Source organism: Procambarus clarkii, chromosome 1 (genome assembly GCF_040958095.1).
Source record: "Procambarus clarkii isolate CNS0578487 chromosome 1, FALCON_Pclarkii_2.0, whole genome shotgun sequence".
Classification (NCBI taxonomy): Eukaryota; Metazoa; Arthropoda; class Malacostraca; order Decapoda; family Cambaridae; genus Procambarus; species Procambarus clarkii.
Window position 1 is genome coordinate 47,158,032 of NC_091150.1, and position 14,872 is coordinate 47,172,903.

The 14,872-nt window shown below is 41.2% G+C and overlaps 1 protein-coding gene across 2 annotated transcripts in view; it reads right to left on the bottom strand.

Annotated features, from left to right (window-relative positions):
- Positions 1-14,872, bottom strand: part of LOC123773290 (E3 ubiquitin-protein ligase TTC3) — a 241,840-nt gene that overhangs the window by 94,004 nt on the left and 132,964 nt on the right. For both annotated transcript variants that reach the window (XM_045766935.2, XM_069307431.1), the window contains exon 26: positions 12,209-12,305. In XM_045766935.2, coding sequence (XP_045622891.1) covers positions 12,209-12,305 — 97 coding nt within the window. The remainder of the gene's footprint in view (positions 1-12,208; positions 12,306-14,872) is intronic.

Sequence of the window (14,872 nt, forward strand, 5' to 3'; positions counted from 1 at the left end):
CTCCATTATATTTATTATAAGATAGTTATAATTGTATATAACAATATGTATTAACGGAAAATATATAATATTAATTTGACAAAAAATGACGTAAAAAAACACAATGTCCTCTAACGGCCTGGGTTAAAAATATTTAGAGCGCTGTGGAACTTGGTGCTTGCGCGCGTTCCCAGCTCTTCTCGCCTTCACGCACCAGAATTAATTAAACAAAATACTTTATGTTATATACGGATAACAAGTAACATGAATAAACACTTTTACACCCAGACATTGTATATTAACGATTCAAACCTAAACATGGGTGGCTCGGTAGTACAGTTGAGTTCCTTCTCCATTCAGAATCAGAATTCAGGGGTTCGAATCCCGGGTGGGACGATTTGAAGAAATAGTTAGATACGTTACCTTTCACCTAATGCGCCTATTCACCTAGCAGTAAATATGTACCAGGGAGTTGATCAACTGTTGACTGACTGTTGCCGCCGGAGGCGGCTAGTTTATTGTGCACCCCATACTCATCCTGTAAGCAGTAGTATATTGTGCACCCCATACTCATTCTGTAAGCAGTAGTATACTGTGCACCCCATACTCATCCTGTAAGCAGTAGTATATTGTGCACCCCATACTCATTCTGTAAGCAGTAGTATACTGTGCACCCCATACTCATCCTGCAAGCAGTAGTATACTGTGCACCCCATACTCATCCTGCAAGCAGTAGTATATTGTGCACCCCATACTCATCCTGTAAGGAGTAGTGGATTGTGCACCCCATACTCATCCTGTAAGCCGTAGTGTATTATGCACCCCATACTCATCCTGTAAGCAGTAGTGTATTGTGTACCCCATACTCATCCTGTAAGGAGTAGTGGATTGTGCACCCCATACTCATCCTGTAAGCAGTAGTGTATTGTGCACCCCATACTCATCCTGTAAGCAGTAGTGTATTGTGCACCCCATACTCATCCTGTAAGCAGTAGTGTATTGTGCACCCCATACTCATCCTGTAAGCAGTAGTGTATTGTGCACTCCGTACTCATCCTGTAAGCAGTTGCGTGCTGTGCACCCCATACTCATCCTGTAAGTAATCGTGTATTGTGCACCCCATACTCATCCTGTGAGTAGTTTATTATGCACCCCATACTCATCCTGTAAGGAGTAGTGTATTGTGCACCCCATACTCATCCTGTAAGCAGTAGTGTATTGTGCACCCCATACTCATCATGTAAGGAGTAGTGGATTGTGCACCCCATACTCATCCTGTAAGCAGTAGTGTATTGTGCACCCCATACTCATCCTGTAAGCAGTAGTGTATTGTGCACCCCATACTCATCCTGTAAGCAGTAGTGTATTGTGCACCCCATACTCATCCTGTAAGCAGTAGTGTATTGTGCACCCCATACTCATCCTGTAAGCAGTAGTGTATTGTGCACCCCATACTCATCCTGTAAGCAGTAGTGTATTGTGCACTCCGTACTCATCCTGTAAGCAGTTGCGTGCTGTGCACCCCATACTCATCCTGTAAGTAATCGTGTATTGTGCACCCCATACTCATCCTGTGAGTAGTTTATTATGCACCCCATACTCATCCTGTAAGCAGTAGTATATTGTGCACCCCATACTCATCCTGTAAGCAGTAGTATATTGTGCACCCCATACTCATCCTGTATGCTGTAGTGTATTGTGCACCCCATACTCATCCTGTATGCTGTAGTGTATTGTGCACCCCATACTCATCCTGTAAGTGTATTGTGCACCCCATACCCATCCTGTTAGTAGTATATTGTGCACCCCATACTCATCCTGTAAGCAGTAGTGTATTGTGCACCCCATACACATCCTGTAAGCAGTAGTGTTTTGTGCACCCCATACTCATCCTGTAAGGAGTAGTGGATTGTGCACCCCATACTCATCCTGTAAGCAGTAGTGTATTGTGCACCCCATACTCATCCTGTAAGCAGTAGTGTATTGTGCACCCCATACTCATCCTGTAAGCAGAAGTGTATTGTGCACCCCATACTCATCCTGTAAGCAGTAGTGTATTGTGCACTCCGTACTCATCCTGTAAGCAGTAGTGTATTGTGCACCTCATACTCATCCTAAAAGCAGTAGTGTATTGTGCACCCCATAGTCATCCTGTAAGTAGTATTGTGCACCAGATACTCATCCTGTAAGCAGTAGTTTATTGTGCACCTCATACTCATCCTGTAAGCAGTAGTGTATTATGCACCCCATACTCATCCTGTAAGCAGTAGTGTATTGTGCACCCCATACTCATCCTGTAAGGAGTAGTGTATTGTGCACCCCATACTCATCCTGTAAGCAGTAGTGTATTGTGCACCCCATACTCATCCTGTAAGCAGTAGTGTATTGTGCACCCCTACTCATCCTGTAAGCAGTTGCGTGTTGTGCACCCCATACTCATCCTGTAAGTGTATTGTGCACCCCATACTCATCCTGTGAGTAGTTTATTATGAACCCCATACTCATCCTGTAAGCAGTAGTATATTGTGCACCCCATACTCATCCTGTAAAAGTAGTATATTGTGCACCCCATACTCATCCTGCATGCAGTAGTGTATTGTGCACCCCATACTCATCCTGTAAGTGTATTGTGCACCCCATACCCATCCTGTTAGTAGTGTATTGTGCACTCCATACTCATCCTGTAAGCAGTAGTGTATTGTGCACCCCATACTCATCATCCTGTAAACAGTAGTGTATTGTGCACCCCATACTCATCCTGTAAACAGTAGTGTATTGTGCACTCCATACTCATCCTGTAAGCAATAGTATATTGTGCACCCCATACTCATCCTGTGAGTAGTAGTGTATTGTGCACTCCATACTCATCCTGTAAGCAGTAGTTTCTTGTGCACCTCATACTCATCCTGTGAGTAGTTTATTATGCACCCCATACTCATCCTGTAAACAATAGTGTACTATGCACCCCATACTCATCTTGTGAGTAGTATTTTATTGTGCACCCATACTCATCCTGTAAGCAGTAGTATATTGTGCACCCCATACTCATTCTGTAAGTAGTATTGTGCACCCCATACCCATCCTGTTAGTAGTGTATTGTGCACTCCATACTCATCCTGTAAGCAGTAGTGTATTGTGCACCCCATACTCATCATCCTGTAAACAGTAGTGTATTGTGCACCCCATACTCATCCTGTAAACAGTAGTGTATTGTGCACTCCATACTCATCCTGTAAGCAATAGTATATTGTGCACCCCATACTCATCCTGTGAGTAGTAGTGTATTGTGCACTCCATACTCATCCTGTAAGCAGTAGTTTCTTGTGCACCTCATACTCATCCTGTGAGTAGTTTATTATGCACCCCATACTCATCCTGTAAACAATAGTGTACTATGCACCCCATACTCATCTTGTGAGTAGTATTTTATTGTGCACCCATACTCATCCTGTAAGCAGTAGTGTATTGTGCACCCCATACTCATTCTGTAAGCAGTAGTGTATTGTGCACCCCCATACTCATCCTGTAAGCAGTAGTGTATTGTGCACCCCATACTCATCCTGTAAGCAGTAGTGTATTGTGCACCCTATACTCATCCTGTAAGCAGTAGTGTATTGTGCACCCCATACTCATCCTGTATGCAGTAGTGTATTGTGCATCCCATACTCATCCTGTAAGCAGTAGTGTATTGTGTACCCCATACTCATCCTGTATGCAGTAGTGTATTGTGCACCCCATACTCATCCTGTAAGTAGTAGTTTCTTGTGCATCCCATACTCATCCTGTGAGTAGTAGTTTATTATGCACCCCATACTCATCCTGTAAGCAGTAGTTTCTTGTGCACCCAATACTCATCCTGTGAGTAGTAGTTTATTATGCACCCCATACTCATCCTGTGAGTTTTGTTTTGTGTACTCCATACTCATCAAGTAAGCAGTATTTTTTGTGCACCTCATACTCATCCTGTGAGTAGTTTATTATACACCCCATTCTCATCCTGTAAGCAGTAATGTATTGTGTAACCCATACTCATACTGTAAGCAGTAGTGCATTGTGCACCCCATACTCATCCTGTAACCAGTAGTGTATTGTGCACTCCATACTAATCCTGTAACCAGTAGTATATTGTGCACCCCATTCTCATCCTGTTAGTATTGTGCAACCCATACTCATCCTGTAAGCAGTACTGTATTGTGCACCCCATACTCATCCTGTAAGCAGTAGTGTATTGTCCACCCCATACTCATCCTGTAAGCAGTAGTTTATTGTGCACCCCATGCTCATCCTGTAAGCAGTAGTGTATTGTGCACCCCATACTAATCCTGTAAGCAATAGTGTATTGTGCACCCCATACTCATCCTGTAAGCAGTAATGTATTGTGCACCCCATACTCATCCTGTAAGCAGTAGTGTATTGTCCACCCCATACACACCTCATCCTGTAAGCAGTAGTTTATTGAACATAAGAACAAAAGTGACTGCAGAAGGCCCATTGGCCCATACGAGGCAGCTCCTATCTATAATCACCCAATCCCACTCATAAACATGTCTAACCCACGCTTGAAAGAATCAAGGGACCCCACGTCCACCACGTTACGCGGTAATTGGTTCCACAAATCAACAACCCTGTTACCGAACCAGTATTTACCCGTCTTTCCTAAATCTAAACTTATCCAATTTATACCCATTGTTTCGTGTTCTGTCTTGTGTTGATACTTTTAATACCCTATTAATATCCCCTTTGTTATGTCCATTCATCCACTTGTAAACCTCTATCAAGTCACCCCTAACTCTTTGCCTTTCCAGTGAATGCAAGTTAAGCTTTGTTAATCTTTCTTCATATGAAAGATTTCTAATTTGGGGAATTAACTTAGTTATCCTACGCTGAACATGTTCAAGTGAATTTATATCCATTCTATAGTATGGCGACCAAAACAGAACTGCATAATCTAAATGGGGCCTAACCAGACCATGATATAGCTGAAGAACACCACCAGGAGTCCTGTTACTAACGCTTCGATTAATAAATCCCAGTGTCCTATTTGCCTTATTACGAACATTCAGGCATTGATCCTTTTGTTTTAAATTCTTACTAATCATAACTCCCAGATCCCTTTCGCAATCCGACTTCGCAATCTCAACACCATCAAGCTCATATCTTGTAACTCTATCATCATTACCTAGCCTCAGAACTTTACATTTATCAGCATTAAACTGCATCTGCCAATCTTTTGACCATTTCAAAACCCTATTTAGATCAACTTGAAGTGATAGTGAGTCTTCTTCCATGTTAATTTCCCTACTGATTTTTGTATCATCAGCAAATTTGCAGATGTTGCTACTCAAACCCGAATCTAAATCATTTATATATATTATAAACAACAGAGGTACCAAGACAGAGCCCTGAGGTACTCCACTAACAACATTATCCCACTCTGACTTAACCTCATTTATATTAACTCTCTATTTCCTTTGGAATAGCCATGCCCTAATCCAACTTAATATAGCACCACCAATACCATGAGCCTCTATTTTTTTAATCAGTCTTTCATGTGGCACTGTATCAAAAGCTTTGTTAAAGTCAAGGTACACAACATCACAGTCCTTACCACTATCAACGGCCTTAACTATGCTGGAATAAAAAGAATTGTGCACCCCATACTCATCCTGTAAGCAGTAGTTTATTGTGCACCTCATATTCATCCTGTAAGCAGTACTGTATTGTGCACTCCATACTCACCCTGTAAGCAGTAGTGTATTGTGCATCCTATACTCATCCTGTAAGCAGTAGTGTACTGTGCACCCCATACTCATCCTGTGAGTAGTAGTTTATTATGTACACCATACTCATCCTGTGAGTAGTAGTTATTGTGCACCCCATACTCATCCTGTAAGTAGTAGTTTATTATGCACCCCATACTCATCCTGTGAGAAGTAGTTTATTATGCACCCCATACTCATCCTGTTAGCAGTAGTTTATTGTACACCTGATAATCATGCAGTGAGCAGTAGTTTATTGTGCACCCCCATACTCATCCTGTAAACAGTAGTTTATTGTGCACCCCATACTCATTCTGTGAGCAGCTGTTTATTATGCACCCCATACTCATCCTGTGAGCAGTAGTTTATTGTACACCTGATACTCATGCTGTGAGCAGTAGTTTATTGTACACCCCATACACATCCTGCTTGATACCTGGTTGATGGGGTTCTGGGAGTTCTTCTACTCCCCAAGCCCGGCCCAAGGCCAGATTTGACTTGTGAGAGCTTGGTCCACCAGGCTGTTGTTTGGAGCGGCCCGCAGGCCCACATATCCACCACAGCCCGGTTGGTCCGGCATTCCTTGAAAAAAACTATCCAGTTTTCTCTTGAAGATGTCCACGGTTGTTACGGCAATATTTCTTATACTAGCTGGGAGGATGTTGAACAACCATGGACCTCTGATGTTTATACCATGTTCTCTGATTGTGCCCATGGCACCCCTACTCTTCACTGGTTCTATTCTGTATTTTCTACCATATACTGTAGTTCACTCCAGTATGTTGCTATTTTACTGTGTAGATTTGGGATTTGGCACTCCAGTATTTTCCATGTATATATTATTTGATATCTCTCTCGTCTCAGAGTACATTTGGAGAGCTTTGAGACGATCCTAATAATTTAGGTACTTTATCGCGTCTATGTATGCCATATATGTTCTCTGTATTCCCTCTATTTCAGCAATCTCTCCTGCTCTGAAGAGGAAAGTGAGTACTGAGCAGTACTCAAGCCAGGACAGCACAAGTGATTTGAAGGGTACAATCATTGTGATGGGATCCCTGGATTTGAAAGTTTTCGTAATCCATCCTGTAATTTTTCTGGCTAATGCGGTATTTAATTGATTATAGTCCCCAAACGTTAGATCGTCAGACATCATTCCCAAATCATTTACATGCTGTTTTACTACTATGGCAGATTTGATTGTGTATTTGACTTATTTGATTGTGACTTGTATTTGAGTCTATATATGATATGAGAGTAAAGAGAAGCAGTGGTGTATCAGGACTGTGTCCTGAGGTACAGAACTTTTAACTGCGCTTGAACTCGATTTTATATGGTTGACTGTTACTCTTTGCATTCTGTTCGAGAGAAAACTGAGTATCCAGTGTCCTACTTTACCAGTTATTCCCATTGACCTCATTTTGTGTGCTATAACTCCATGGTCACATTTATCGTATGCCTTTGCAAAGTCTGTGTATATCATATATGCATTCTGTTTTTCTTCTAACGCCTCTGTGATTTTGTCGTAATGGTCAAGTAGCTGTGAGAGGCATGATCTTCCTGCTCTAAATCCATGTTGGCCTGGGTTGTGGAGGTCATTGGTTTCCATGAAACTAGTGACCTGACTCCTGATCACTCTCTCAAATACATTTATTATGTGGGACGTTTGTGCAACTGGTCTATAATTCTTTGCCAATGCTTTGCTCCCTTCCTTGTGTGGAGAGGCAATGTCTGCTGATTTAAGCGCATCTGATATCTCCCCCATGTCCAAGCTCTTTCTCCACACTATACCTGTACTGAGCGCCTGTGCTACTAGCACCTTGCATTTCTTTATAAAAATTGAATTAAATCAGTTTGGCCCCAGGACTGAATGCATAGGCATGTTGTCAATTTCCCTTTCAAAATCTGCCACATGCAAAACCTGTAAGCAGTAGTTTATTGTACACCCCAAACTCATCCTGTGAGCACTAGTTTATTGTGCACACCATACTCATCCTGTGAGCACTAGTTTATTGTGCACACCATACTCATCCTGTGAGTACTAGTTTATTGTGCACCATATACTCATCCTGTGAGTGGTAGTTTATTGTACACCCAATACTCATCCTGTGAGTGGAAGTTTATTATGCACTCGATACTCATCCTGTGTAATTACCTAAGTGTAATTACCTAAGTGTAGTTACAGGATGGGAGCTACGCTCGTGGTGTCCCGTCTTCCCAGCACTCTTTGTCATATAACGCTTTGAAACTACTGACGGTCTTGGCCTCCACCACCTTCTCACTTAACTTGTTCCAACCGTCTACCACTCTATTTGCGAAGGTGAATTTTCTTATATTTCTTCGGCATCTGTGTTTAGCTAGTTTAAATCTATGACCTCTTGTTCTTGAAGTGCCAGGTCTCAGGTAATCTTCCCTGTCGATTTTATCAATTCCTGTTACTATTTTGTATGTAGTGATCATATCACCTCTTTTCCCGCCAAACACACAACGAAATTACGACGTTAAAACCTGTTCGAACGTTGTAGCAACAACACCTAACAAGTTATAACAACCAATATAGCAAGTTGTAACAACGTTCTAATACGTCATAAACACGTTAAGCCAAGATGTAAGAACTTTATTACAAGTTGTAACAAGCGGAAAATAGAGACAGTTTCGGTTTGTGTTTCGAGGGTTTCTTCTGTTTTCTAGTTTTGGCATGTTTAATACTTCTAACCTCTCCTCGTAGTTCTTACCCTTCAGTTCTGGGAGCCACTTAGTAGCATGTCTTTGCACCTTTTCCAGTTTGTTGATGTGCTTCTTAAGATATGGGCACCACACAACAGCTGCATATTCTAGCTTTGGCCTAACAAAAGTCATGAACAATTTCTTTAGTATATCGTCATCCATGTATTTAAATGCAATTCTGAAGTTAGAAAGCATAGCATAGGCTCCTTGCACAATATTCTTTATGTGGTCCTCAGGTGATAGTTTTCTATCTAGAACCACCCCTAGATCTCTTTCTTTATCAGAATTCTTTAAAGATTTCTCACATAATATATAGGTTGTGTGGGGTCTATGTTCTCCTATTCCACATTCCATAACATGACATTTATTAACATTAAATTCCATTTGCCAAGTGGTGCTCCATCTACTTATTTTGTCCAGGTCTTCTTGAAGGGCATGACAATCATCTAAATTTCTTATCCTTCCTATTATCTTAGCATCATCAGCAAACATGTTCATATAATTCTGTATACCAACTGGTAGATCATTTATATACACAATAAACATCACTGGTGCAAGAACTGAACCCTGTGGTACTCCACTTGTGACATTTCTCCATTCCGATACATTGCCTCTGATTACTGCCCTCATTTTTCTATCAGTCAGAAAATTTTTCATCCATGATAGAAGCTTACCTGTCACCCCTCCAATATTTTCCAGTTTCCAGAACAACCTCTTATGTGGAACTCTGTCGAAAGCCTTTTTTAGGTCCAGATAGATGCAGTCAACCCAACCATCTCTTTCCTGTAATATCTCTGTGGCTCGATCATAGAAACTGAGTAAATTCGATACACAGGATCTTCCGGATCGAAAACCATACTGTCTGTCTGATATTATATCATTTCTCTCTAGGTGTTCTACCCATTTAGTTTTGATTAGTTTTTCCAATACTTTCACTATTACACTTGTCAATGATACAGGTCTATAATTGAGGGGGTCTTCCCTGCTGCCACTTTTGTAGATTGGAACTATGTTAGCCTGTTTCCACCCGTCTGCTACGATTCCTGTACACAGGGATGCCTGAAAGATCAGGTGAAGTGGAATGCTGAGCTCAGATGCACATTCTCTCAGAACCCATGGTGAAATGCCATCTGGGCCAGCTGCTTTGTTCTTACCGAGCTCCTTGAGCATTTTTTCCACTTCGTCTCTAGACACCTCTATGTGCTCTATGTTGTTCTCTGGAATTTTTATTGTATCTGGTTACCTAAAAGATTTCATTTTGTACAAACACACTTTGGAGCTTTTTGTTTAGTGTTTCACACATTTTCTTTTCATCTTCTGTGAATCTATTTCCCATTTTCAACCTCTGAATATTATCCTTTACCTGCAATTTGTTGTTTATGAATTTATAGAATAGACCTGGTTCTGTTTTACATTTGTCTGCAATTCCTTTTTCAAAATTTCTTTCTGCCTCTCTCCTCACTGCCGTGTAGTTGTTTCTCGCATCTTTGTATCGCTGGTATGTTTGGGGGTTCGGCCTCTTCCTGTATTGATTCCATTTTTGTGTCTTTTGGTCTCTAGTCCTCTCGCAATTTCTACTGAACCAATCCTGTTTCCTAGTTCTGCATCTCTGTTTTGGTATAAATTTTTTTGTGCCTTTATCATATATTTCACAAAACTTGACATACATCTCATTCACTTCCTTGCCTAGCATCAAGTCTGTCCAATTATACTCACTAAAAAAATTTCTAAGGTCACCATAATGTCCTCTCCTAAAGTCTGGTTTTTCAACTGCTTCAACCTCCTTATTTTCTTCCAGCTTATAACGCATTGCATACTTTATTCCCAAAAAGACATGGTCACTTTTACCCAAGGGAGGAAGGTACTGAATGTCAAATATCTCTTCCTCCTTCCTGGTAAATATCAAATCTAGCATGGAGGGAACGTCCCCTTCCCTCATCCTCGTAGCTTGTTTAACATGTTGATACAAGAATGTTTCCAGGATGAGGTCTACAAATTTACAGGTCCAAAAATCTTCTGTTTTAGCTTCATATGCTTCCCAGTCTATGGATTTCAAGTTGAAGTCACCGACTATCAACAGTCGTGATCTATCGTTATCCGCTCTCGCTATAATCTCTCTCATTACTGTTATAAGATCTTCACGTTTCGAGTAGCCCCTTGGGAATGTGACCTCATTGAAAATAACATATTCAAGTTTTGTCTCCGTGAGTGCAACAATGTCTGGTGTCTGCAGCTGTATTACATCACTTAACTGCAGTATGTTCGATCACACTGATATGTGTTGGTGTATGTGTTGATACATACAGTAAAAGATTCCAGGAAGAGGTTTATGAATAGGTCAATCCATAAGTCCTCTGTTCTTGCTAAATAGTCTTCCTAGTCTATCAATTTTAAATTGAAGTCACCAAGTATCAACTATCATGATTAATCTTTATCTGCTTTTACAATAATATCTCTTATGATCATTAAAGACCCTCTCTTTTGTCATCGAGCTCCTCTTTAGTTCATGCATTGTTTGCTGGCGGACTGTATGAAGTAATGATTATTAGTTTATTGTTCTGGCTTGCAAATCTCCAGTGCCATTATGACTACTTCTTGAGGGGTTGTAAGTATTAATTTTCTTGCATACCCTCAACTACTATATCACAACATGAAAAGCAATACAACCAGCAATTCAACTTAATTTGCCTAGTGTTGTCAGACTGACACATTCAATAAATCATTGAATTATATGTGTAACAGATCTTTAACCCTGTCCATGGAGGACAAAAAAATGTATATATGCTGGTTAACATTGTAAAGGTGTGGCCATGTCTATGGTAGAAAAAAAAATCACTAGGCAGCAGAAGATCGCTACTAAGAACCGGTTGGTCATTCCATATAGTTCGTTCTAAAACAAAGCACACTGCTAAGAACCGAAGCAAAATGCGTAAAACAAAATTCATTTTGTTACCCAAATAAAGTTGGAATTGAATCAGTAAACATCTATCAGAAGATATATAAAGCTGAGGGCACTGGAGTCTATAAAATTCCTTGCAATGATTCTAACAATGATTATTATGGCCAAACAGGATGGGATCTAAATACCCATATCACCGAACACAAGAGGTCTGATTAAATATTAAATGTTGCTGTTTGATCTTGTGTCTAAATTATTTACATCTTTGCAAACAACATTATCCCAGGACAAAGCCCTGGGGCACACCACTTACAATAGTTTTCCACTCACACTTAACTCTGTTAACGCTAACTCTTTGCTTTCATTTTAATAACCAATACTGTATTACCATGAAAAAAACAATGGGAGCACTCCAATATACATTTAGGACTTACTGTATTTCCTTGACTACACTGAAATATCATTGCCGAGTTCCTTTACCTCCAGATTGCTTATTAATTTAAGTAATTTACAATTTTATTACATGCTTGCTGAGAGCAGTCCTAACTCTTGTTCACACATTTTTATCTCTATGCAAATTGTGGTTTGTTATTGATGTTTTAGATTCAGCTACTCAGAACAAAAGTTCCAAGTAGTACAGGATACGCAAGCCCGTAGTGGGCTTTTGAGGAAAAAAAAATTGCGGTCTTTCACCTTTACAATATCAAACCTATAAGTAAATTATATTTACAAACATTTTAGGTGTTCCAGAAGCATTCGAAGGCACAATGTGTGTGTAGAGCTAATGAGGTGTCTTAGATCAGATATAGACGGATGTATATTTTAATACTTTGATAACACTTACCAGGATTCCAAGAATTGGAATCTTCCTCATCATCTGATAGTTCATTAGAACATGGCTCAAACTCGGGTGCAGAGGGATTAAGGCTAATGTCAGTAATCTGAAAAATAATAAATTAAAATAAATGAAAATTGTTTTAAGGTTTTAAAATAAGTATATAATCAATACTTTAGATAAAACTTATAATTATTGCTCATGGCAGGAGTTGCTACTTTTCATATAACTGCCATACAAAATAGTGTAACCTCCAAAATCCTGACCAATTTATATAGAAAACCTCTAAACAATATAAAAATTTTCCTTTTAAATCATTTCTCAGGAATTCGACTTAAATCCAGATTTGTTCACCAGACCAGTGTCCACCAGACACCTCAACTGACAAATATGGTAATTTCCACATTATATTGATTAACTATTTTCAACAATCTGTCTTTTAGTAGTACAGTAATTGACATAAATGAGGAATACAGTGGTACTTTGATTTTCAAATTTAATCCATTCCCAGAAACAGCTCATATCCTGAAAATTCGCACACCGAAATGAATTTATAATGTAAATTGAATTAATCCGTTCCACAATCCCAAAAAACAAGCGTTGAATGTAATGAAATGCCATTTTCATTATTTTTTAAATGCCTGTTCGACCTCCAAAAACCCCGCGACCCAATGTCAACCCAAGATGTTGCCAAAGACAGCAGCCAAAGCAGCAAACTTACGCACGTTGTGGGCACAGGGATAAACCGCAAGCTGGCTAGACTTAATTAATAACCCTGCGGACAACCTGAGAGACCCAAGCCCGGGAACAGGGAAGAAGGGAAACCAGGTCAACCCAAAGCGCATCCCTGGCCACCGAATCTGTGGAGCGCAAATAACGGCGAAGAGCCACAACTGGACACAACACACGATGCAACCCCAGCCTCACCAACCAAGCATCAACAACCCAAGACCCCCTCCAAAACTCACTCGTCTCATTCTTCGCCAGAAAAGATGGAGATGGCTGCAACCGAATAAAATGACCACCTGGACCAAAAAAGCAGAAACAACTGCGCCGGAGGAGAGCATGAAGCTCCCCGACCCAACCCCCAGAGGACAATGCCATCAGGTAAAGAGCTTTAGAAAAACAATCCTGCACGAAAGGGGCCACAACAAACCAGGAGAAGAAAGAAACGTGAGCACCTGGCCCAAAGACCAGGATGGCTCAGGAGACATATGAGTAGGCCGGAGGTGAAACAATGCCAGAGACAATTTGCAGAACAGGCATTAGTAACATTAACACCGAAAGCAAGCTGAAGTGGCTCCACCAGTGCCGCACGACACGAGGCAACAGTATTGGGCATAAGATGACGGTCCTGGAACAACCGAGATAGAAAGGACAGAACAACCCCTATCAGAGACCAAAGAATACCTACACAGTGATAGGAAGAACCGGAAGGACCGCCAGGAAACTTCATACTGTCTTCAAGACGAAGCATGCAGGTGAGAGACCAATGACAAAGCCACCGGCGCATCATACAAGTGATGATAAACTCGAGTTAAAAATTCCTGACGTGAAGACTCGAGGAGAAGACCGAACCAGCCTCGTACTGGGCTGGACCGATCTGCTGAAAGAGGCGGTGCTTTTCTTTCTTTCTTTCTTTCTGAAAATTTCTTTCACCCTGAATGCCCCTGTTACCTAGCAGTAAATAGGTACCTGGGAGTTAGTCAGCTGTCACGGGCTGCTTCCTGGGAGGGGGGTAAAAAAAAGTAGTTAGTAAAAACAGTTGATTGACAGTTGAGAGGCGGGCCGAAAGAGCAAAGCTCAACCCCTGCAAACACAACTAGGTGAATACAATTAGGTGAATACCTAGGGAAGAGAACCCAAGGCACATGTAGCCCGAGTATTGAAGAATAACTCCTAACTAGCGCACCCCTGGAAGACAGCCACCACCACACAAGGCACAGTGCTGGAACAATCACTGAAGCCAGAGCAAACGACCTCTGCCACTAGCATCAGCCTCAGAACTGAGGTGTGGATAGCCAGCGTGGGGGACTCGGGCTCCCCCTCCCCCTGGGGAGGTGTGGATAGCCAGCGTGGGGGTCTGGGGCTTCCCCTCCCCCTGAGGAGCTGCGAAAACAACAGCGTGGCGATGTGTGACGTCATGCTCGTTTGCTTGTTTCTGTTTGGGAAGTTCTACCCACTTGTTAGGCTTTTTGTAGCAATTTTCACCAGAATAGGGGTTTGTTTTGGGATGCTTATCTTTCCGGGTGCCTGACCCAGTTGATGGCAGACATAGAATGCTTCCAACCACACAGGGAATTCTACAGGGCATTGCTCCCCATGCCTCTCTGAGGGTGGCCAGGTTCTGGCTCGTGGTCCCTGGTAGACCCACAGAACTCCATACACATGACTGATGCCAAAGTCTGACATTAGCATAATATCAGCCTGGATAGCTCCGAGGAAGCCGAAGGGGTTCCCCCCAGAAAAGAGGCATTGACAGAGTAGGCGCCAGACGAGGTCTGCTCTGCCCCAGCTGTCAGATGGATTTTGCCACAAAGATAATATTACCTAATTATTTCAATGTCTCAGATTTTTTCTTAGTTTTTTTGCAGTAATATTATTCAAGTGTGTATTGTGATATATTTATATAATAAAATGTGTGAACCATCACTGTACTGAACTCAAAATTAT